This window comes from Tasmannia lanceolata, unplaced genomic scaffold (assembly GCF_043159265.1).
Source record: "Tasmannia lanceolata isolate RefF3 unplaced genomic scaffold, GAP_Taslan_0.1 ptg000005l, whole genome shotgun sequence".
In the NCBI taxonomy this organism is placed as follows: Eukaryota; Viridiplantae; Streptophyta; class Magnoliopsida; order Canellales; family Winteraceae; genus Tasmannia; species Tasmannia lanceolata.
Window position 1 is genome coordinate 1,008,967 of NW_027518682.1, and position 25,603 is coordinate 1,034,569.

Genomic DNA, 25,603 nt, shown 5'->3' on the forward strand with positions numbered 1-25,603 from the left:
AGTCATACTGAAATCGAAAAAAAATAAATTAAAAGAGATCTTCCCTTACGTTGGGTGTTGGAGGCCACTGATCTGGTGGCCCAAAATGTTAACACGCTAAGGCCTTAAAATGGGGCCAATCAGAGCAGTATATTCTGCATATATTTTGCAAGTGCATGCTGTCAGGACACTGAAAACCAATTGCCTTTGGCAAAACAAACAAAAATATAATGAAGAGATTTCATATTCAAGACCAGTGTCACACTGTCACATCAATATTGGCTTTGTTGACTGTTCAAAGATCCTAGATTGGGTCACAGGCTCACAACTTCAGGATTCTGAATTGGATGGCTCTTCATGAGAACATACCAGAATTAAGTCTTCATAGGCATATCTGGTTTACATGTGTTAGACTGGCATCAACAAGCTGTTACTGAAATTCTGATATAACGGTCTCTTATTGGCCGAGATATTGGATTTTATGACTTCCTTTCCCTTTTTTTTGCTTAAAAAGAGAATTTTGACTGGCAAATCTGATAAATAAGAAGTTTATAAATTGGAAATTTTTTCAAAAACAAAATATGGGCTGATGGATTGATATGAGCTCAACTCCTTTCATAGAACACTAAGTGTTTTCATCATAAGGGCATGTTATCAAATGGAAAATTCTAACACCTTCACTTTGAAGGGCTGAAATATTCGGGGTCTTAACCTATGCTATAGGATTTTTTAATAGAAAGACTACAATAAAACAAGCAGTTGAAAGAGCTACGTGGATAACATCTAAATTTTACCTGCCCCATCCACCACCTCGCGGCAAATATTTCAGAACATTGTCAACTGTTGCTATGAACTGAAACCCATATCCTTTCTAAGAGAAAAATATTCTGGTCGAGTAACTTCGGACAAAAAGGACAGGGAATTTCAATGTCATTGCAAATATTTAAGATGAAACATCACCACAAATGAATATTTGTAAAACTAAAAAATGTCAAGGGGCAATGAGAAAATGAAACAAAGAAAGATCAGTGGGAACGATTCAAGATGAAATAGAAAAAGGTGGTTAGATTGCAGCCTATAGCAAAATTGTCTGATGATGGTATGAACAACTCAAAGAAACTAAGAGATGAAGCACAAGAGGCTAGAATATTTGTTGAAAACAAAAGGCCAGCAGAGATCAAAGTCCAGAATCCATAGATTGAAGGAGATACATGTATTCATTTTAATAACCATCCCCAAGAGTAGAGCCCAAAATAATATAAATCAACTGCATGCTGACGGTGGATTATTGAAACAATAACAGACATTCACTCGAAAGTCAAGAATGTACTGGGAAATGCATAATCAGTCTGAAGGACAAAAGGATGCAAGAACTAAAAGGTGATGAAAATAAGATATTCTTCAAGTCCAGAGAATCATTGCCGAATCAATCAATCTGAACCCTTACAAGAGCCATCATTAGAAGTGTTTGAAAGCATGGTCTACTAAATGGCATCATAACGTACACTGGTTATTGAATTATTTACCTCCCTTCAACTGTCGAATTAAAAAAATTGAGAAGGGTTGATCAACATCCAAGGATGTAAATCTAACTGGTGGATTACTCCGATACACAAAAAGTAAATGTGGTAAAAATGTCTTTTGATAAATGTCTGATAAGTAAGATGCCGCTCAAGGTTTTGACTCGATTAGCTGGGGATCCTAAACCGTCACACTCCTGAACTTCTCATCGGGGACATTTCCTAAATGGTGATAGAGATGGACCTTTCCATCATAAGCATTAATATCATTTAAACTGCTCTTCCCATGATTGATAATCTGATAGTCTGGTACAAGCTCGCCTCATGGTATTTTATCAAACCATTAATCGGCATAACATGTACAAAGAAGGGATGAAAAGATAATAGAACAAAAGCAGCAAAGCAGACGCACGTCGGGGGAGGGGGGGGGGGGGCGCCAGACATAAAGGAATGCCATGTAGAGATCCAATGACCAAACATAAAGGAATGCCATAGATCTTCAAGCTTTCATCTTAAACGTTGTTTCTTCCATACCTCAACAAAAACACAGTATCACGTGCCTTTCAGGGATATAATTTCAAACAAAACAAACTAGGGAGTCGTGGGGCCCAATTCCATTCCGGCAGGCTCGGAGTACCTAAAATGAAAGAGCAGTGGGAGAATGATGGAGAGAAGCAAGAGTGTCGGGGCCGACTGATGTAGTCTTAATTGAAAGAAAAGCTTAAAGCCCAAAGAAAAGCAATAGGAAGAAAACAGTGGCTACTATCTAGGATGTAAAAAGGCGGAAGAATATGAAGATGCTAGGGTGGAAGAGGTAGAGGAGATGGAGCACCTCAAAGAAGAATACAACCGTATCATCTTCTCTTTTTTTTTGAAATAGAAAGAAAAAAGACAACAGTATCATCTTTCAAGAAGAAAACTCTTAGCGACAAAGATCTAGAGCGAGGTGACTAAAGGAGACAAAAACACAACTTATTTTCATGGGATCGCTAGTGTAAGGAGAAAAGAACCAACATGATTATAGCCTTACAGGTCGGGAATGAAGGGGATGAAGTACAAGAGGATAAGGAGACTATCGTGTAGTGGTACTAGACTTACCCAAGGAATTGTCTTCATCATAGGGAGGGGATCGCCCTAAATCTTTTTACAACCACCTTGTACCTCCTTCTGGGCCCTCCATCGAAGCTAAAATGTGGAAGAGCAAAGCGCCACCAAGAGTATGTATATTCAACTGGGCCGCATGCCGTGGGCGAATTCAAACGATTGATTTCCTTCGAAAGAGAGGAATGTCGCTAGTGGGCCATTGCCCATCATATCTTTATCCACTGCAAGGTAGCTAGAGCAGTCTGGAGTAGGATTTTATCAAGGTTCGGCATATGTTGGGTCTTTCCATCCAAGGGTTCGGAGTTGGTGGAAGCTTAGGGGGTAGCCCCATAGAGGAAAAAAGGAAAAGTACTTTGGAACATCACCCTAGTAGCAACCAAGGTTTTAAATTTCGGTTTCGGGATGCATTTCAGGCCCCAGCGAAACCAAAATTTCACCAGAAATTTTGGAATTTCGGACGAAATCCCGTATTCCGTATAAAAATCAATATTATATTAAATATAAAATTTCGGTCGAAATTCCAAAAACTTGGGGTGAAATTCCCAAAATTTTAACAAAGTTACTTTTTAATTAAAAAACCAATTTAATATTTAGTATTATTAAATTTCGACTGAAAATGGTTAAATACTTGAGGATAAATTCAACCCCTTTAACGCTTTTCTTTGCCTTGAAAACTGTACATATCCGACGGTTCGGATCCTTTATTTTGGGAAATGATATGCCCTAAACGGAGAAAATCTCCCCCTCGCCCCCCAAACAGAGAAAATGATATCCCTTAATTTGAGTTGGAAACCTACTACCGGTTACTCCGCTTGCCTCTTTCCCCCTTTTAAGGCTGAAAATCTGTTTCAAAAGGGCCGAAAATCACGAAATGATATTTCCATTTTCGCGAAACCTCTCTCATCTCTTCTTTGCCGAATAAAACAGGCGAGGAAAACATGCATAACAGAAAACTTCGACTAATCTCTGCGGTGGAACTCTCTGTAAATGCGAAGTTTTCTTTGAGATTTTCCTCACTGGTGAAATTCTTAAGAAAGATATGAGAAAGGAGTTCCCGAAAATGGAAAGATGAGATTGAGATCTATATTTTGTGACAATTTGCCTTAAAAAGACGGAAAGAGGGCAAAATGGCCTCTTAAAATTCACCCCCTTTATTTTTTCACAATCTTTGTTGAGATTTCCGAAGACCGAAATTTCAGTCCACATTTGGAAAATTTCGTCCAGATTTCATTGAAATTTCAACAACATTTGAAATTTCGAAAATTTTGGGCGAAATTAAATATTTACAGAAATTTAAATTAATATCGTTTCGGATATGTGGACTTTCGATTTCAGATAAGACCGAAATCCGAAATTTCGGTCCAAAATTTTGGATTTCGGCCGAAATTTAAAGCCTTGGTAGCAACTTTGTTGGGGGCCACACAGTCTCCTCATTTGGAAAGAAAGAAACGCTAGAATTTTGTAGGGGGCCGCAAAGTCTCCTCATTTCTTTTTTTTGAAAAGGAAAGTCTCCTCATTCCTTATTCATCAAAGTAATAGCATTGGTGATTGCTTGGGTAATAGTCATATCTTCTTTCTGTTTTGTCTCAGCTTATGGCCTATGGGTAGGGCTGCAAATGAGCCGAGCCGAGCTTTGGGGTATTCGGGCTCGGCTCGTTTAGTTTTTATGAAGGCTCGTGTTCGGCTCGGCTCGTTTAGTTTTTGAAAAAGCTCGGCTCGGCTCGGCTCGGCTCGGCTCATGAAATATTCGAGAAAGCTCAGCTCGGGCTCGGGCTCGGCTCGTTAAGTGGAACGAACCGAGCTTAAGCTCGGCTCGTCTCAAGAATGTTAAAAACATACATTTGTGGGATTTGAACCCAAGACCCCTCTAAATCCAACGCCTTAACCACTCGGCCAAACTTTCATTTGTGATAAACAACCCACATTCTTTTACTTTATATATATAAAACAAACATAATCCAAGCTTTAAAGCTCGACTCGGCTCGGCTCGGCTCGGCTCGTTTATGAACCGAGCCTAAAAAACTAGCGAGCTTTTCCGAGCCGAACTATACAAACCTCAAGTTCAGCTCATTTATTTGGCGAGCCTAATTTTTGGGCTCGGGTTCGGCTCGTTTAGTAAACGAACGAGCCCGAGCCGAGCTTTTAACGAGCCAAACCCAAACATGTTCGCGAGCCGGCTCGGTTCATTTGCAGCCCTACCTATGGGAGGGATGGAAGGAGGAATGCTCTAGTATCGAGAGTATCGACCATCATCCGTCTGTTGTCCGAGACTTGAAGATATGCTTGACCAACTTGCCGACTCTCAAGTTTTGCACAGTTGGATCTTAGGAGTGGCTATGGCTATCATCACATCCGGATGCGACCCGGAGACGAATGGAAGACTGCATTTAACACTCCGGATGGATTATATGAATGGCTTGTTATGCCATTTGGGCTTTCAAATGCTCCAAAGTACCTTTATGATCCTAATAAATCAATTCTTCTAGACCTACATCAGTAAGTTTTGTTGTATATTTTGACTACATTCTTATTTATAGGAGTCAAGAAAAGCATTTGGAGCATCTTCGGCAAGTTTTCACTACGCTTCAGGAGGAGAAGCTACATGTGTGAGTTCTTGACCAATAGTCTCATCTTCTTAGGCTATGTGATCTCAATTGAAGACATTAAGGTTGATCCAAAGAAATTAGAGGCTATTACAAGTTGGCCAGTGCCCCGCAACATTCATGAGATCCAAAGCTTTCATGGTCTAGCAACCTTGTATAGGAGGTTCATTCGACATTTTAGTTCTGTGACGACTCCTCTAACAAATTGTCTCGAAGGAAAAGTTTTCCAATGGGCCGAAGTTGATGACAAACGCTCCTTTACTCGCTCTCCATGACTTCGATGAAAAATTTCACGTGGAATGTGAAGCCTCCAATGTGGGGATTGGTGAGGTTCATTGTCAAAAAGGATGTCCTATTGCTTTTTTTAGTGCTAAGCATGGCGATGGGCGGAGAAACTATTCTACCTATGATAAAGAATGTTATGCTATTGTAGAAGTCATCTGTTATTGGCGTCATTATCTCAGAAGGAGTTTGTTCTTTACTCCAACCATGAAGCCTTGCGTTATCTCAACGGACAACACAAATTAAACGTTCGACATGCTAAATGGGTGGAGTTCATTCAATCATTTAATTTCCTCATCCGTCACCAGACCCTCAGTCAAAATCAAGTGGTGGGCTCTTAGTCGTATGCATGGTTTCAAATTTCGATTTTGGAATGCATTTCGGTCCACTACAAAACCGAAATTTTGAAATTTCAGCCGAAATCCCACGAAATAAAAAATACGACTATTTTATCTCCTACAAAATTTCGACTGTTGGTAATTTCAGCTGAAATTTTGGAAAAATATTAAATAATTATCAAAATCCAGATTTTTTTGGGTGAAATGCCTTAAATTTCGGACGAAATTATCGAAATTTCGGTTGAAATAAACGACGGTTTCGAATAATATCAATTTCGGTTTCGTTCTCGACCGAAACCTGAAATTTCAGATTTCGGTCGAAATTTAAAACCATGGTCGTAGGCACTCTCTTCTCTCCACTGTTGGAGTTAGAGTCATGGGTTCCGACTTCATCAAGGATCTTTATGTTAAGGATCCACAATTCGGCAATATTTGGTATCGGTGCCAAGAAGGTCCTTACTAGGATTACTCAGTCCATGAATGCTATATGCTCAAAGGAAGCCAGCCTTGTACGCATTCCACAATGCTCTCTTTGACAGGCCATTATTAAGGAGGCCCACAATGGAGGGCCTTGGTGGGCATTTTGGAAGAGACAAAACAATATCTCTTATTAAGGAACACTTCTTTAGGCCAAAAACTGGTAAAGACGTGGAACGTCATCTCCAACAATGTCGTATTTGTCACATGCCTAAAAGCATGGTGCAAAACACCGGTCTCTATACTCCTCCTACCATTCCTCAAGCTCCTTGGGTGGATGTGAGTTTAGATTTCCTTGCACACAAAGTAAGAAAGATTCGGTCATGATAGTTGCTGATCATTTCTCTAAAATGGCACATTTTGTGGCGTGTGAAAAGATCAATGATGCATCCAAAATAGCCAATCTCTAATTCTGGGAGATTGTTAGGTTGCATGGTAGTACAAAAACTTTCACGTCGGATAGGGATCCGAAGTTTGTTGGTCATTTTTTTAGAACATTATGGGCAAAGATGTAGACTAAGCTCCAATTTAGTTCTTCTCACCATCCTCAAACAGATAGCCAAACGGAGGTGATCAATCGGACTCTTGGCAACCTCATTCGGAGCTATGTAGGTGGCAATAAGAAACAATGGGATCTTGTTCTTGCACAGACTAAATTTGCATATAATCACTCTACTAGCCACACCACGAGTGTTGGTCCTTTTTAAGGTAGTGTATGGTTGTAATCCTCAGGGCCCTCTTGATTTAATTCATCCTCCTCTTACTACTAAGTTGGGTAGTGATGCGGAGGCACGAGCAAAGGAAATTACGAAAATTCATGAAAGAGTCCGATGCAATATTTAGAAGAACAACCACAAGTATAAGGCACAGGCGGACCAGCATAAGAGAAAGGCTAATATCAATGAAGGAGATAGTTGGGTAGTGATGCGAAGGCACGAGCAAAGGAAATTATGAAAATTCGTGAAAGAGTCCAATGCAATATTTAGAAGAACAGCCAGAAGCATAAGGCACAGGCGGACCAACATAGGAGAAGGCTAATATCAATGAAGGAGATTGTGTATGAGTAGGGGTGTAAACGAGCCGAGCCGAGCAGAGCTTGGCCAGGCTCGGCTCGGCTCGGGCTCGAACCAGGCTCGGGCTCGGCTCGGCCAGGCTCGCGAGCCTTACCGAGCTCGGGTTATATTAAGTTCACACCCCTCATCTTCCCTGGACAGCCCTATCTAGTGTAATTTGACTACTTTTTTTACACTATGGGGGTTGGTCCAAGTAACAAATGGGGTTCCAAAAATGAAGTGACATATTTTGCCTCCCCCTTTCACTCCCTGGACAACCCTTTTAGTGTATATATTAATATATAATATATATATATATTTAAATATATTAAATTCTTAACGAGCCTTAACGAGCCGAGCCTGGCCTAAATCGGGCTCGGCTCGTTAAGCTTAACGAGCCTGGCGAGCCGGCTCAGCTCGGCTCGTTAAGGATTCGAGCCGAGCTCCAGCCGAGCTTCCGAGCCCGAGCCAAAATTGACACCCTTATGTATGAGTTCATCTATGCAAGGAGCGTTTTCCTCCATGAAAGTTCAGCAAACTCCACGATCGTTCAGATGGTCCTTTTCAAGAGTTTAAGAAAATTAGGGATCAAGCATTCAAGATCGAATTATTTGGTGATTACGGCGTTTCAGCTACTTTCAATATTTCTGATCTTATCTCGTATCATGAAAATGACCCGGCCAACTAAGGAAAGTGTTGAACTAGGGGAGATTGATGTAGGTACATTCCCGCCATAATGCAACAACTAGATTTTGAACTTAACTTTTGGACTACTAAATGGAAGAATCTCGAAAAGCGGTAAACTAGGAAGTTGTAGATTTTTTTGTGCTCTTTCCAACAAGTATAAGAACTCGTAAATTGGACAAGTGGTTGGAGAGTCATGACAGTTTTTGAAGACTGTGTCTGTGAGTTTCTAAGCTAATTATACGCTTAATGCTTGTGAGTTCCTAAGCTATTTATGAGTACGCGAGTCCCTAAGCTAGTTAGTGGAGAAGCTTGGACATTTTTTTCTCAAAGATTGCTTCATTTAAAGTGATAGCAACCATCTGTAAAAGGAGGTTCTTTGAAGAAGAAGAAACGATTTTCTAATTATTTGGCAATAATTTTACTTTTTGTTCTTCCTCCACAACCCAAAAGATTGAGTTCGTCGATCCGAACGGTATCATGTAGGGAATAAGGAGATAAGCAAACACTCTAAGTCCTCTCTCGGGCATTATTGGAATGTGATTCATGATGGTTCGATTACAATCAATCACCCATCTCCCCAATGGTTCCCTCCATCCCATATGTTTATTAATTTGAAATTTGATGGTTCAATCTTGGAAACCCAAAACCAATTGGAATGGGTGTACTTACGGGCCACTATGGTATGGTGAGATGGGCTTTCTTCGGATGGTTGAATTCATGGAGTTGAACGAAGCTGAGGCTCTTGCTCTTCTATCGCAACATCCTTTGTGTTGATGAAGCTGAGCTTGATTCCTTTTTCATTGAACGTGTACATGAATGTGATCCAATGGTCAAAAATGAAAAGGGCTTTCGGTGGATATTTAACGATCTCGGTCATATTGACAACATTAGGTCACTATTCAGCACACCTCTTCTTTGGCTACTGGGGATGCCAACTCACTTGCTCGTAGTGGGACGTATGGGAGAGTTTAGTCGTATATTTAACGATCTCGGTCATATTGACAACATTAGGTCACTATTCAGCACACCTCTTCTTTGGCTACTGGGGAAGCCAACTCACTTGCTTGTAGCGGGACGTATGGGAGAGTTTAGTCGTATATGATCATATGCCTCTTGAGGTATGAGGGGCTTTCCTATGCCATTCCTTTCTATTGTGGGCCTTGGGCATTCTAGGTCTTGGTTTTCTCCTCTCTCATTCTTAATAAATTTCATTTTATCATATGAAAAAAGTGACACATAGAGCACCGAAAAGTGCCTGCTCCAAGTCTTGGTACCTTAGATGGGTGACGCATTCTTATCCATTATGGTGCCTCAGTGGAGATTTGGTAACAGGGGTGGCGAGAGAGAGAGAGAGAGAGAGAGAGAGAGAGAGAGAGAGAGAGAGAGAGAGATTGTTCATGGCCTCCAACTTTCTTGCAATTACTTCCCCTCATTTTAACAACTTTTAAGAACTCAAGACGAACCAATTTTAATGACTCCACACTATGTACCTTGAAAACTAACAGATTCAGGAGCAAATTTAAATTCTAACGCAGTGCTGGAAATTTTATTCAAACTGCAAGGTGTCTCAACAGTTCTTCCACCAAACTTCCTTCCAATTTTATTCAGTTTCAAAGGATCAGCAGCAAATAGCTTTAACTCAATAGCCCACAGCAGTAGATTTCGCATAGTGCTTCTATGAATTAATCTCTAATCGGAAAGCCACTAATCAACTAAAGACTTGTCGCAATTCATCCTTTCATCACAGCATAATATTACCACTTATTTCATAGCATGACAAATCCCAACTTAGAAACACCAACAAACTTTTGGTTTTCCTCGTCTTCTACTTCATGTTATTATATTAGCCACATTCCAATCTCCCCTTGGTGATACAAGAGTGAAAAGGAGAATGAAAAGGGAAGAACCCCTTACCTATTAGCCTACAATAACCACTTCTATAGAGTCAATCAAAATGCATGCATATAGTCAAATAAATTTGGACAAAGGAGCCATGACAATTTATCATAAAAACAGGGCTAAAAATGTGATGTAATAAAGCTAAAACAACAGATCTTGAATGAGATTAATTACTTGCAAACCAATTAACAGTACCGGGAAACTAATAGTTGCAAACCAATTTATAGTCCCATAGAAAGCTATTCAAATCACAAACAGAACAAAAAAAAAAGACTAGTAAGCAAACTAAATTGCAACGACCACTGAACATGAGGGAATAATGGTGGAGTGAGTAGCAAAAGAAGAACCCAAAAACCTGGATCTAGGGCTCGACTGTAGTGACCTGCTGCCACTCTCCATCAACCGCCGCTTTCCACAATGTCACGTTATTCTTCCCATCAGCTACAGCCAGCAAATTCCCAGTGAGCGACCACGAAACCCTCCACGCCGGCGTCTGGAAATCCTTCAAAACCTTCCCTTCCCATTGATCTCCTTCCTTGCCCACTGTCCATATAACCACAGTCCCATCCTGGGACGCACTCGCGATCGTTGATTTCGGAAGCCCTAGATTCGGGGCCCACGCATCAGGAGCGCCGGAAAGCAATCCAATTTCCAGCTCCCGTTATAAAGCTTCCAGATCTTGACAGTGTTGTCACATCCTCCTGAGGCAAGCTTCTGGACTGGAGGATCGGATCCAGATCCGACAAGGGATCCGGGAGCAGTAGATGGGGCCCATGAGACGGACGTGACCCCAACGGGATGGGCCTGATCGATCCGGGTAGTGTCCCAGGATCCATCGGGCCGGGCGGTGAAGATGGAGATGTTACCGTCAGAGGAGGTGGCGGCAAGGCAGAGTCCGATCTCGTATGGGACCCAGGAGATGGAATTGATGGAGGATTTGTGGTCCGAGAAAACGTGGGCTTGGATCCACTCGTTAGGGTTTTGGCCTTCCTTCACGCGGCCATCGTAAGAGCAGGAAGCGATGATAGATCTGAATTTAGGGTGGGCTCAGGCGACTTGCCAGACCGGGCCGAGATGGCCGGTGAGGGTGGCGAGGTGCTGTTGGGAGGAGGATGTGACGCCGATGATCTTGATTGTGGCATCGGAGGAGGCCGTGGCGAGACGCTTCCCATAGTAGTCCATGGCCACGTCGTGCACTGTCTCTTGGTGGCCCGTTTCGATCTTCTGAGAAGGCATTTTTTTCTCTGAAATTGGAGACGCTGATTAGGGCTTTTTCTCTCTTTTCAGTGCTATATCTTTCTTCTCTCTCCCTTCCCTTTGTCAATTTAATCTGGGGCTAAAACACAGTTCCTCTTTCTTTTTAGAGGCTGATTAAGCCTAATGATCGACAATGAATCATATCACTTGGGAAACTAGTTTGGTTTCTAGTGATCTTATTAATGTGTCAATTAATATTAAAAGTTTCAAGTTCCAACAAAGTCTGGGTGGTGTAGTTGGTTATCACGCTAGTCTCACACACTAGAGGTCCCCGGTTCGAACCCGGGCTCAGACACAATTTATAATTTTATTTTCGATTTTTTCTCTTTGCGAAAGTGAACGTGGGCCCCACTTGTTTTATAATCGAAACTATTTCAAACTTAGATGGCCAAAAGGAAGGAGAAAAGAAGCTCACAAACCCATCAATAATGGTACTCAAAATTAGGGCTAGCAATTTCACCAGGGAAAGCGGGGATCCGCCGCCTGGGGAGAGAATTCCCCGATTTGAGCGGGGAAGGGGAAGAGGATTTAAAAAATCCCCCGGTGCAGGGAAGGGGATGGAGTTGGCCCCGCCCTGCCCCACCTCATTAATGCCATTTTTTTCTTGTATTTTTTTAAGTGTTTTTTTTTTTGAAAAACTACTAGAAACCCCTTGGATCAAAACATATCTACAAGATTCCCCCAAAATTTTCATAATTTCCATTAGTACAGTTTTGTCCCTGAAATAGCTTTTTATATTTTCTTTTACCCATAATCCATTGGGCATTGTCCCTCATTATATTAGTATATTACTCTTAGAAATCCCTTAAATATCTCCATCGAACCATCACTGTAAGGCAACATTAAATCCTTTGAAAATCTCCCTCCCCCAAATAAAGGCAATATCTCTCTGATGAGTGAAGAGATTTTTATATGGTGTGCGCTCGTGTAGTCCATTATTTTTCAAACAGTTATGTATGGGCTATGCCTTAGGATGATCCAAACCGTCCATTTGATAGGCTACAATTTAAAAGTGCTTTACAAGCCACACCAGGGATATCCAAACCGTCCATTTGTTTGGCCACAATGTAAATAGATTGTAGCCCAAAAATCATTTTCATAGGATGATTGCAACCCTCCGATCTATAAGAGGTACCATAATATGCAATTCCTCTATAGATCAGAGGGTTGGGATTATCCTATGGAAATGATTTTTGGGCCACAACCTATTTATGTTGTGGCCCATCAAATGGACAGTTTGGATCATCCTAAAATGTGCCCATCAAGTGGAAGGTCTGGATCATCCTATGCCTATGGTAGTACGGTGTGCCCATCAAATGGACGGTTTGGATCGTCCTATGGTGTGGCACGTACAGTATTTTTTGTTTAGTGGGATTGGTAATTAGGGATCTGCTAGGGACTATCGATCAATTAAATGAATCTGAGAGCAACTTCCTTTGTCCCCAGGTTAATAAAATGAATAAGACAAAATCTTAGCCTGCGTGGGTTGTGTGGCTACTCTCACATGCAACAGTCAAGCCGCAACATGTCTGAAGTGATTGTCCCTAGCAGATCTTTAGTTTTAAACCTAACATTTTAACAAATTAAAGTGATTGTCCCCGAAAGATGCAGGGCGGGGAAGGGGAGGGGATGGGGATTAGATATTCCCCGTGGGGATGGGAGGGGAATTCCCCACGATCCCCACAGTGGGGAGGGGAAGGGGAGGGGGAAAATTCCCCGCAGAGGGGAAGGGGGTAGGGGACCCCAACATCCGGCCCCAACCCGCCCTGTTGGCAGCCCTACTCAAAATCCAAAACAAATGAGCAGTTTTTTTGATCTTTTGTTATAAAGGGCTTCAATCTTCGACCAATCGTCTTAGGAAGGAAATGAGACCCAAGTTTTTGGGATTGAATGATCTCTTCACGTTGCTATCCCGTTGGTTTACAAGGCATTACTCTAAACCACTTTCAAAACAGAGTTCCATTGAGAAAACAAATACGAAACTAAAAATCACCAAAGATTTGACTGGATTTGTGCTCTCTTAGGCCCTTTTCATTTTAGGGCCTGTTTGTTTTAGATTATGACACATAATCTAAAAGGGAAATGATATATGCCCCAATTGTTTTGATAAACATGCGCTTCACTTGTTTGTCGTGTAGTATTTAAAGGAATGTAAGAGGATATTAAGGTTCTAAAGAAGCTCTCTTAAACCCTTTAAATACTAGACGACAAACAAGTGGAGCGCATGTTTATCGAAACACCCGGCCCAGATATCATTTCCCAATATAAAAATATGCTAATAGTTTATATCTTATGTAGGGATGGCATTGGACCAAGACCATGTGGGTTGCCTGATGATAGTGACAAGATCGATGGTCTTGATTGCATACATGTCCCATAGAATTGATCATTTCCATTGATGGTGATGTCTTAAAAGCCGTTCACTTCTTAGACTATCCTTGCCATTAATGGTGATGTCTTGATTAACATTCTTTTATTAGGCTAAAATTTAGGCCATATGTGGCAGATGCGAAAGTTTTTTCCATGGAATATCAGTTTAACAATTCACCCCTTTTTTTTTTTTTAACTCGGGACAACCCTTCTAACATATTTACGAGTTACAACTTCTCTTTTATGCTCTGTTTGGATGCTAGGTTTTTTTTGTTCCCAGGATTTATGTGGGTAAAGTTTTAGTGGTCACATCAGCTTTTTCTTGCTGACATCAGCAAAATCTTCTCTTGAAAATGGTGTTCTCTCTTTCTCTCTCTACCCTCTCTCTCCACTCATCATAATATCTTTCTCTAATTAATGTTTGTCCCCTCTTTTGTCTCCTACTTTTACCCACATAAATCCCAGGAAAAAAAAAAAACCCGGCATCCAAACAGAGCATTAGACTAGCAGAGGTTGTCCCAGGTTTTAAAAGGGCAAATATATCATTTCCGAGAACACTATTCAAATGAGAGTTTTACCCCTTACTTTTCAGCCATACCGCACTATGTCCTTACCGGTCCCCCACACCCCCACGCCCCTCACCCCCCTCTCTCTCGCTCTCTATATCTCTCTCTACACTTGGGCATGTTTGGCTACCATTATTTTTTTTCCCATTATAAATAGGTGTCTCTAAGTTGAGATGAGGGTGAAGTTGCTAAAATTCAGGAAACAAAATCCAGTAAACCAATGTCAGGAAACATATAAGTCTACTTAAAATCGACTTTTATCTGATTTCCAGCAACTTCTCATCACCGCTACTTTCCGGGATTATATTTACTGATTTTTAGCAACTCTACTCGGAGACACCGATTTATGATGAAAAAAAAATCCCTGTAGTTTGGCCCGACTTAAACGGATCCTGTTATGTAAACGAGGCACCAGCGGCCCGATAAAGTGTTTGTCACTGAAAAGCCCAACAGCCACCCTCTGTTGAGCATCGAAAAGCAGCTAGGAAGACACGCCCGTTTTAGGGAGCTTCGTGACAGCCTTTCAAGTTCCACACAAAGCGGTGAGCCACATGATTAATTTTGTTCAAATCAGTGTGACAGGTGTCCAATTCTAAGCAAGCACGAGACAAATGGCGACTGTCTACTTGTTTGCAGGATTGTTATCCTCTCAAATAATATATGGAACAATTACCAATGGGGGACAAAAATTAGGCCGAATTATCAATAGGACTCATGCTTTTCTGAAATACGAGGGACAAAAGAGATCTCGTCAGTAAAAGCTGGGCGAAAATGCTATTTCCTTAAGCAACATGTTTTGTATTTTCACTTTTCCCTCTTGTCTCTTCTTTTCCTTTTTTTTTTAACCTTTCCATTTTCAACTTTGTTTTATTTTACCCTACCAATCATCTTCTTCATCGTCTAGCCACCATTGGAGGTAGGAAGCTCGAAAACTATACAAGTGATTTCATTCCCACCTATCTTTTTGTATCTAGGTTTCGTTTTTCATTTGTTTTAGGGTTTTGCATTTCCCCTTCTCCCTTTCAATGACAGATGAGGAAGATGAATCGTAGGGTAGAAAGAAACAAATGGTGAAAATGAACGAGTGAAAAAACAGGATGTAAAAACGTGTTTATAAGGGACTTGATAAGCCCATTCGAAAATTGGTAACCCCATTTTGATACTGGATAACCCTAATCCTAGAGACTTGAAAACCCCCTTCTAAAACTCCAGTTCCCTCGGCCAATTCTAAGGGACATGATAAGCCCATTCGTAAATTGGTAACCCCATTTTGATACTAGATAACCCTAATCCCAAAGACTTGAAAACCCCTTCCAAAACTCCAGTATCTTTGGCCAATTTTCAGGGACTTGATAAGCCCATTTGGAAATTGGTAACCCCATTTTGATACTAGATAACCCCAATCCCAGAGACTTGAAAACCTCCTTCCAAAACTCCAATGTCCTCGGCCAATTTTCAGGGACTTGATAAGCCCGTTCGGAAATTGGTAACCCCATTTTTTTACTACATAACCCCAATCCGAGAGACTTGAAAACCCCCTTCCAAAACTCCAGTACCCTTGGCCAATTTTCAGGCACTTGATAAGCCCATTCGAAAATTGGTAACCCTACTTTTGAGAGTTGCTAACCCTCTTACAGAGAATTGATAAACCCCCTCTACTACAAAACCCTCTGCCCATAGCGACTCTTCTAATGGCGTTACAATTATGCTCATGATAGAAATAACAAAAGAAATGATGTTGTCTTCATTAAATGTGTTTCATGTATTACATCCCAATTTGTGTATTACAAAAAATTTAAGTATATAAAAAAAATGTGTAGCCATCCATTCATGTATTACATCAAAATTTTCTTATACAACCACTTATTGTCCAAAAAGTGAGTGAAGCCATCCATGCATTATCTCTAGAACACACCCTAAAATATAAACCGCTTAAACCCTAAACAAGATAAATAAGAAATAGAGGAATGAAAAATAATGCAAAACTCTAAAAAAAGAAAAGAAAAAGAAAACCTAGATATGAAGAGATATGGTAAGAACTCAACATTCAAGTTTTCAAGACTTGCAAGCAACAATGGTGGATGAACAAGGAGGAAGATAACTAGTATGATAAAAAATTCAAAAAGTGAAAATGAAAGAGTAAATGAAGAGAGTGAAATGAAAGAGTAAATGAAGAGGGAAGAAGGAAAAATGAAGATGAAAACGTGTTGTAAATGCCAAAAGGGCATTTTCGTCCAGCTTTTACCGACAAGACTTCTTATGTCCCTTGTTGGTAATTTCTGAACAGCATGGGTCTGGTGATAATTCCGCCTAATGTTGTCCCCATCCGTAATTTTTCCATAATAAACTCGCCCTCTCGTCTTCGTTAAACGCCGCTCCCAATTCGATGGTGCCACGTGTACTGATACGGAGTATCTTGTTAGCAGATTCTCCGGTTCGCTTTCTCCTATTTTGAAGGTTTTCTTCACCTTCTTCACTTCACAGTTAACACGCCTAGGCATTCAACTCTCTCTCTCTCTCTCTCTCTCTCTCATGGGGCAGGTTTTCGCAAGCATTCAAGGAAAATTCCAAGGTATTTATTTTTCTTGTTTTTCTGATTTTCTTTCTTGCCGCTTGGTTCTCTGTAATTCATTTCTTTCAATTTCTACGAGTAGTTCCGAATATTTAAACGTCTTCCGTTATTTTTTGTGGTTCTCTTTTTATGGTTTTGGGATATTGTTTTAGGATTTTGGCGAGACGTGATTTTTGTTTTTCTGCAAAATCTTGCTCTGATGTGTAAAATATTTTATGCTCTGGATGTTTATCTTTTTTCGAATTCCATGAAATGTAGGGTTTTCATCTATCCATTGTTTAGGAGATCTGTTTTGGGGTTTGATTTCTTCGACTTTTGTGCTTTGGATTCAGTTGAATATTACTTGCGATTTTTGGATCGGGTGGAGATTTGGATTTTTCCCCAAGGTTTTTGGATTCTTTTTCTTCCACCCTTCGGCTTCAAACACCTAACCCTGCTCCTTATCATCCCTCTAGCAGAGATTCATTTTTTTTGTGTAAGGTCTTGATTGTAGACCTTTGATGTGATTTTGTAATGAAACATAGTTACAAAAAACTTCTTAGTTGGATGGTGAACTTAGCTTCCCAATTTTAGGGTTAGTCGCTTCCTATGCTTTTCCTCTTAATTAAGAGTACGCTTCCTATTTAGGTTATTTTTCTTCCTAAACGAGTATATTCTACTTTTGCTATTGCTAAAGGAGCGGCTTTAAAGAAAGAGTGCATTTAAAACTTGAAAACTCATCTCAAGTTTCAAATGAAAATTGTGTGGATCTTTTTTAAGATCTCAACATTAAATATGCATGAATAAAACATGTGAAACTGTAAATTCCTAAAACTTGTAATTCTAACTGGTCGCGAGGTCTTCTTTTTCTACTCATAATCCTTCCCTATTTTAACCCTTCCCCACCTAACCTACTACAATCCTACTATTTTTATGTATTTCTTGTTTGCTTCCATTGGGTTTATTACATGCTTTATCTTGACTTTCAGTGACGATTCCCACGGATTTTCTATTCACTTTTTTTTTTTGGAGCTTTTCGTTTCCCGCATTCTCTTTTCTAAATCCCTTCCTTCCTGCTTTCCCTTCCTGCATCTCTTCTCGCACTCGCTTCCCACTCAGGCCACTATGTGTGCAAGCCGTTTGATTGTTTTTACCTTTGATACATTTAAGTAAGAAGAACACAAAATAATTGGACAAATCCCACGTCTGGGGGAAACCTCTTAGAATAACTTTGTTGATTTCATAAAAAAACTGCTGATTACATGATCTCCTGCCCTTTTATTCCTCACCCCTACCTCCTAACTTTCACAACTCTCAAGCTGTCATTCAACAACTACATCTAACTTCAACTAATCAAGATCAGGCCTCTACTACCTTTAGCTTATTTTGATATGGACTGACTCCTAACAACTCATCCTAAGATAAGATATCTCTGATGTCTAAGGTGATGAGATCTCACAACCAACACTATCAACCTTGATTAATGCGTGGAATTGAAAAGATTCCCCAACAATCACGCAACATCATTTCAACGCGATTTAGACTGTGACCCGTACATGGTGGCCTACATCAAATGAATACAATCACTGCACAAATTAGATTGCAGCAGTGTACCGACTTTCTTAATTGGAGGACAACCATCCTATTAGCATTTATCTTTTGGAAAATGCTAAAAAGAAGATCTTCATTGGGTTCTTTCCACAGTCATCTTTAGGTTTTTTCCACGATCATTGGGCATTTTATCTTTTGGAAAATGCTAAAAAGAAAATCTTCATTGGGTTCTTTCCACAGTCATCTTTAGGTTCTTTCCACGTTCATTGTTAAGTTCTCTCCTTATGATTACTTTTTGGGTCCCACCTACGCGCGGATGCTATCCAGCCTGTTGATCCAACTAGTGAACACAAGTCTGGCCCATTTCTGTTGCCCTTGCCCTGATCGGATGATCATAGCCCCTTGATTTGTTAGGCCTTGTTCAAGGTTCTACCAAGTGATGGTAACATGTTGATATTTACGAGCCTTAATCTTATGGATTGAGTATCTGTTCGGCATGGGATGAGGAACATGCAGGTTGCCTCGTGATGGTCCACGGTCCACGAGATCAGTGGTCTCGATTACACAAGTAATATTGATAATTAGGATTGATCCTAACAGGGATCATCTACGTAGTTGGACTTGTATCTTGTCAGGGTTGAATAAAATTTTCACATGCATTTATCTAGCAGGCAGAAAACCCCCTTAATGATCTCATGGAGGGCTTGGCAAAGTGATATTTCATCAAACCTCTTAATGAGGGGTTGGGCCTGTAGGTCAATGGTTGAGGCTTCATTTCTCAACCTTGAGGTCCCAGGTTTGATCCCAGCTTACCAACCAAAAAAAAAAAACACTTAATGAATGCGCGCTATTAAGATGTATTTTCCCTTTTATTAACTCGTTTGTCTCTTTTTACTTTTTTAATTTACTTGTAGGGGATAATAAATGGTATTTAGTCATATTAATACTTAGTTGTAGTGAGAACATAAAGGAGAAACCATTACATGTAGAAGAGGACCCTTTTTGTTTCTTTTCTTTTTAATTGAAAAAGACTATTAAGCTTGAGGGAGCCTTCGAGCTGGGATCTCAGAACCTCTTTCTAACTCTCTTCTATCTCTTCAATAGTTTGGTCACGCTGATCATTCTTTTTCTGCATCATTTGGTATAAAAGCATGTTTTTACGCGAGTTCAATTCACCAAGAGATGTGCATGGATTGCAATTTATGATGGTTACGGTATGAGTCAGAGTTGCTTGTCACACTCATGCTGTGGATGCAGTGATAATTGAGTCAGTTCAATAAGTAAGGGGAAAAGGTGGTGATGTGTATTGTGTAGGCATAGATAATAGAGTCATTCCAAGAGTAGGGGGAAAGTTGGTGATGTGTATGCAGAGATGATTGAGTCAGTCCAAGAAGTAGGAGGAAAGGTGAAAAGCCGAGACTGGAATCAGCCAATGTTATTTTAAAAAAAAATGTTGAAGGATCCAATTTTATGAAATCTGCAGAGTTCCAAGCTTGTTTTTCAATCTCTCAAGAGGATGATGCACTTAAAGAGTTTGCAGTTAACGAATTCTGATACTTGTGATGACGATGATGATTCTGGAGTTCAAGAGAAATCAATATAAAAAAAATTCCTGGATCTGATGTTTATGATGATTATGACAGGAGCTTAGGTTTTTATCTGGTTTTAGAGGTCGTGCGAAAAGGTGGAACACCATTGGAGGTTGTCATAAAACTAGCGAAGTATTGCAATTAACTTGTTTGACAAAAACACCAAAGGGGTGTGTGGTTGTTGGGCATTGAACTGAAACCAACATCATATATGATTCATGGCAAATGCTAAAGAGGGATATCGTTTTTTTTTTTTAATGGCAGAGGGATGTAGTTTTCAAGCAAGTTATTCTTAAAGGCAATATGAATTTTATTCAAGTTAGGGGTGCACACGGAGAAAAATAGATAGTATAATACTTAAGCTCATAGGTAGAGAAAAATTGGCATGAGTTTCTATTCCAGATATTTAATTTGATGGGAGGGATTTCCTCAATAGATCTCTTCAAACTCTAATCTCTAGAGTCGAGTTTCTCCAATTGTGGGAAAATGATGCAATCAAAGAAAACTCATGAAAATTGAAATGAGTCGTCTACCCAGATATCTAATTCGATGCAAGGTATTCCCTCAATTCTTCTATTCAAACTCGTAGGAGTTGAGCTTCTCCAATTGTGGGAGAATGGTGCAATCAAAGAATGTGTAGACAAGTGATGACCTCATCAAGCCTCTTAATGGTGGGGCAAGCTATTAAGGAGACACATTTCCCCTTATATTATTTTATTTTATTTTTTGCTTCTTTACCTTGGTTTCTTTATTTACTTGCACATGGGGCTAGGAGATATTAAAGGGCACTGTAACCATTTTCATATTTAATTGTAGTGAGGATAAGGCAGCCTTTTTCTGTTGAACAAAAGCCTTTGAGCTTGGATATGTGAATCTTTCTCTATCCCCTCTCTCTTCTTGTGTAGGTTGATCAAACAAGGCCCTGCTCTCCCTTAGACCTCCTGCTCTAGATAGCCTATCTGCCTTGTATTTTTCGATCTCCTTACATGTCGATGGGAAATATCGTAATCCCTTGCTATGTCCATTATTTCTTCGACGAATTGCGCAAATCTCCATAGGTATGGATGGCTACCCTCCAACCATCTTATGACATTTAAAGTCACTCTCCACAATTAGCTTAGATAGATCTCAGATCTTCACTCTCCACTAGTCTGAATCCCTGAATTACTGCTCTGACTTCTGCTTCATTGGAATCCGTGATTCCTATTGGGCCTGAAAAAGCCCACCCGGTTGATCCTCTCTCGTCCCTATGTAAGCCTCCTTCCCCATCCAGTCTTGGGTTTCCCAAGCTTGATCCATCGAAGTTGAGCTTTAGTTTTCAAGAATCAGGGGGTATCCATCTAGGAGAGACAGTCTCTACTTCCCTAGCAGGGTTAATCTCTCTCCAACTTCTCCAAATGTTTGTGTATGAGATGAACCTGAAAGAAGGTAGGGTTTTCACCCACGATATAGTTAATGCTATCACCTTTATGTACATGTGGCATGGATTTGAACTTTTGCCTATGAAAATTCTTGCATTTCTTTCTTTCCAAATCACTAAAATAGTGGCCAAAATTACCACTCTCCATAGTTTTCTCCCCTTCTCCAGCCATGGATCGAGATAGCAACTCTAAATGAGTTCTGCTACATTCGATGGGAAAACTCATGAGATTCCAACTCTTGATAATATATGACACCAAATCTCTCAGACCGTTCTGCAATTTATGAGTAAATGATCTACGGACTCCCCCGCCTCCAAACACGCAATGATCCACTATAATGATTATGTGGCTTCTCAAATGGTTTACAGTGAGAATTTTGTCGTGGAAGGCCGTCCATCCAAATGCACAGACTCTTGGAAGCGATTTGTGGCTTTATTACTTTATAGTCCAATTTATGTGTTCGTGAGTTTCTTGATACTTTGATGGGGGTGTTTCTTTTTCGATTTTATTTTCCACGCTCAACTCTTTAGGTTTAAGGTGTTTTTTATTCGAACTGATGTGACTTTTTTGTGCCATTTTAGATTCTCCTAGAATTGAATGTTTATTTCGGCAGGTAAGCAATGGCGGGAAAAGCAACTAAGAAAAATAACAGATAGGGTTTTCGATCATCTTAAAGATGACTCTGGGAAGGATCATTTGGTGTTTGAAGATCTATATATTGCGGTCCTGTTTGTCTACAAGTAATATTTTGCTTTCTCTTCAATAAAAAAAATATTGACATTTGGATTTCTTTCTACCATCATTTGAGTGATTGTTACCAAGAACCAATGCTATCTTTGCTGCAGTGATATCAACAAGCATTTGCCTGGGCCACACATTGATCCCCCCTCTAAAATAAGTGTAAAGGCGATGATGGAGGTATGCATTATTTAGATCCTGGTCACCATGTTTCTAATGTTTAAAATGACCTTTCATGAAGTGCAATTGAGTGCTTGTAAGACAGTTATCATCAGTCAACACATAAATGATATTAAAATGCATGATTTAAACAAAAGGGTGAGTCATTTGATTGCCGGAAATGATTATATCATTCTTGAGGTGTCTAGATTCAGAAATGGATTAGAATACGCTTCTCCATTGAGTTATCAGCTGAAAACATTATCACCAACACAAAAACCCATTTTCATTTATCCATCTTCATCACCCTTTCACATTCAAGAATCGAAATATCCATATGGCACCCTGTTCTTGGCAGTCTCCTTGTTAAGCAAGCCCTCAGTTGCGGCGCAACATGGTCTTGTTTTTTTTTTGTCACTTGGCCCAGCAGCATTTGTGGCATAAGTTATTCAACTATAGCCTTTCTACCATAAGAAGGTCAAGCATAAAGGAAATAATAGCTCGTGGGAAGTTATTTGCCTTTTCTAGAAAGTAATTACTTTTTTATTTTTTTTAAATGATAGCCAATTTATTGATAGACGACCGAGATGGTCAATATACATAGGATCAAACCAAAGAAGTAGACACATAAGCAAAGATACAGAATTAAGGGGGGAGAGAATCATAAAGAGCTAACACATAAGCAAAGATACAGAATTAAGTGGGGAGAGAATCATAAAGAGCTAACACATCCTTAGAAACCCCAATCCTCGCAAGACGATCGGCCACATGATTCGAGAAAGTAATTACTAATTCTTTTTCACTTTGTTTCTTCATGTAATAAACTTGCAATAATCTTGTTCGCAAGTTTAAGGCATGAATAGAGAAGGTTTTGTAGAATAGAAATGAATGCAAACAAACAATGTCCAACTTAAGGAAATATATCTGCATCGATTCTGATGAAATTATTAGATTTGAATGGTAAACCTCGCAAATTTGATCCGTCCTTTGTTTGGACTGATCTTTGATAAATATATATGATGTGTGTGTGTGTGTGTGTGTGTTGGGGGGGGGGGGGGGGGTGTTGTACTAGAGCAGGAGCCTACATCTGACTATTTTTTTATGGCGCAGTGTATCTTTGAATGATTTATAATCCCTATTGTGCTATTAAATTAATCAAATTTGTTTTTTAATGGTGCCCCGAATTAATCAAAATTGTTGAGTTGAACCTTTAGAAAATTAGCTAGATTTTTGGAGAAAGTTTTTTGATAACAGGGAAACGAGACATCCTTTTTGGGGTTTTCTGGGAAAGGAATAAAATTTGAGAAATTTATCATTGAAGACCGACTGGAAAATGGAATGGCTTGCAAGTGGATGATCTTCCAGACTGAGGAGGGGTAGTTGAACCGTAGATTCCCACCGCAATGATTGTTCCAGTTGGTGATATTGCTTTCTGTGTAACATGGTCTCTCTCTGTTTTTTTTATCTTGATTGAAGCATTGTCTTTAACTGGACTAGAGTATGGAAGAGTCGATCAATTGTGTCTTAGAAAGTGCATCACTTACACAGGAGAATGGCAATCTCTTCTTCTTCTCTTTTAACACCAAAAAGGGCAATCTTTGAAAACATAAAAAGTCTTCCCTGTATAATTTTGTGAAGATGATAAGACGTTTATACCCCCTGTAACATAGGCAGAAGCCAATATGCATATCAACTCGGGACTAATTTTAACAGCAAGTTAACAGTGGTAAATAAACAAAGCATGGATAACCACAACCTTGAGTGCTTTAAAGTTAGGCCTTTTTCAGTGGGGCAGAGGTTATCAGAAATTGGAAGGTGGTCACATTGGTAAATACACAAAGCATGGATAACCACAACCTTGAGTGCTTTAAAGTTAGGCCTTTTTCAAAGGAATGTGGGGCAGAGGTTATCAGAAATTGGAAGGTGGTCACATTGATCAACTGCATGGTGGTAAGGGATACTGCATTAAAAATTGATTAGTCCATTCATTCGAAGACTAGCATGAGATACTAAAGAGAAAGAACATTTTCACATATAATAGTGTGTAGTTGGGCTTGAGTTTCCTCAAGCATGCTTTTGTGCCTGACATTCTTAATATTAACTTCATAAGAATAATATGCATTTTTCAGATACCTAAGGCTTTTTATCCGGAGAAACTGAAACTAGATTGAAATGGAGTTTTCATCCTTGGACTGTGAGTTTTCAGATTTGATGGTATTTCAACTGCCATAATCAGCAGGTCTATAAGACATGCATCGATTTGGCATTACTCAGTAAGGCTGGACATATCTGTTAATGTTCCCAATATATAATTGGCAATGATATCTGCACTCCTTGTTTTGATAATGACACTCAATACTTCATCAGGCACTTTTCTGATTGGCTCTTAGAGGTCATTTTTGGGAATAACAGATTTTAAAAGCTGATTAGAAAAGTGTAAATTAAAGAGTGGTTTCATTATTGAAACAAGGGAGTGTGGGCAATGTTTTCTTCATTACTTGATGTTACTGGAATTTATACTGATTTAACAAAATGGAGAAATGTTCCCTGACTATTTGTATGTGCAGACATATGACTCTGACCTTAATGGGCAACTCAACCGGGAGGAGTTTGCCGAGTTTATTCAGAAATTGACTGGTGATACATTGTGTGTGGTCAGTCGGAACTTGATAATCGCTATGATTGTAGCGCCGGCAGTGGCAGTACTTACAAAGAGGGCCACAGAAGGGGTGCCAGGTGTGGGGAAGGTGGTACAGAGGATCCCCAATTCGATTTTTGCCTCCCTCGTTGCTCTTGGAGTCATGTTACTCCAAAATTCTGGCGAGGAGCTTGAATAGGTGCTGATTATTTGTCGTTGGATTTTAGGTAAGGAAACGCTGTAATTTTCTTCAGTTTGAAGAAGTTACAGTTGTAATAAATGTGTTCATATTGATAGGAAAACTCTGCTGTTATTATTTGCTTCCAAACTCAAACAAAACCTTTGGTGCAAATATTTGATTGTGATTTGTAAGAATATCAAATAAATCTGTAAATATTCTCTGATATAAAACGATATTGCAATGGCTTTCTGTATTTTCAGGTAAGAGGTTTGTTGTGATGGTTTTGGTCGTTGTTTGGGCAGAAATTGCATTGGTTTTATTCTTTTTGCCAGGAAGAATATTCTGGGCGAAATTTTGAGCTAAACAACTGCTAAATGCCATCCGTGATCCGACCACCAAACTCACACTGATAATATTCAAACCGGCCTTCACCTAAACTTCACCTACTAGGGGGAAAGGGATAAATAAACTTAGTTTAAAGAAGGGTGCAGGGGTGGGAATTTAAATTTATTATCCTATGGGCGACAAATTTAATGTGAGCTGTGCCGTAGCAAGCCCCCACGTTAAATAAAACCTTCTAAATATAAATTCCCTTAGCCTTAGGCGATGTTAGGCAGCCGTGAATATTTTTTTTTTATAGA

The 25,603-nt window shown here is 39.8% G+C and overlaps 1 protein-coding gene, 1 non-coding gene and 1 pseudogene across 3 annotated transcripts; 2 read left to right on the forward strand and 1 right to left on the reverse strand.

The window, feature by feature from the left end:
- Positions 1-10,074: 10,074 nt before the first annotated feature.
- LOC143876446 (protein transport protein SEC13 homolog A pseudogene) lies at positions 10,075-11,324 on the reverse strand (annotated as a pseudogene).
- Positions 11,325-11,419: 95 nt separating this feature from the next.
- Positions 11,420-11,493, forward strand: TRNAV-CAC (transfer RNA valine (anticodon CAC)). The gene has a single exon. It is a non-coding gene; the product is annotated as a tRNA-Val (tRNA).
- A 5,041-nt stretch (positions 11,494-16,534) lies between these two features.
- LOC143876998 (Calcium-binding EF hand family protein) lies at positions 16,535-25,215 on the forward strand. 2 transcript variants are annotated; one of them, XM_077378696.1, is made up of 4 exons: positions 16,535-16,706; positions 21,828-21,986; positions 22,092-22,164; positions 24,711-25,215. In XM_077378696.1, the coding sequence occupies exons 2-4, from the start codon at positions 21,844-21,846 to the stop codon at positions 24,978-24,980; spliced, it is 486 nt and encodes a 161-aa protein (XP_077234811.1). In that variant the 5' UTR covers positions 16,535-16,706; positions 21,828-21,843; the 3' UTR covers positions 24,981-25,215. The 2 variants fall into 2 exon arrangements, with proteins under 2 accessions (XP_077234811.1, XP_077234810.1); XM_077378695.1 differs by having other exon boundaries at positions 16,553-16,706; positions 21,860-21,986.
- The last annotated feature ends 388 nt before the right edge of the window (positions 25,216-25,603 follow it).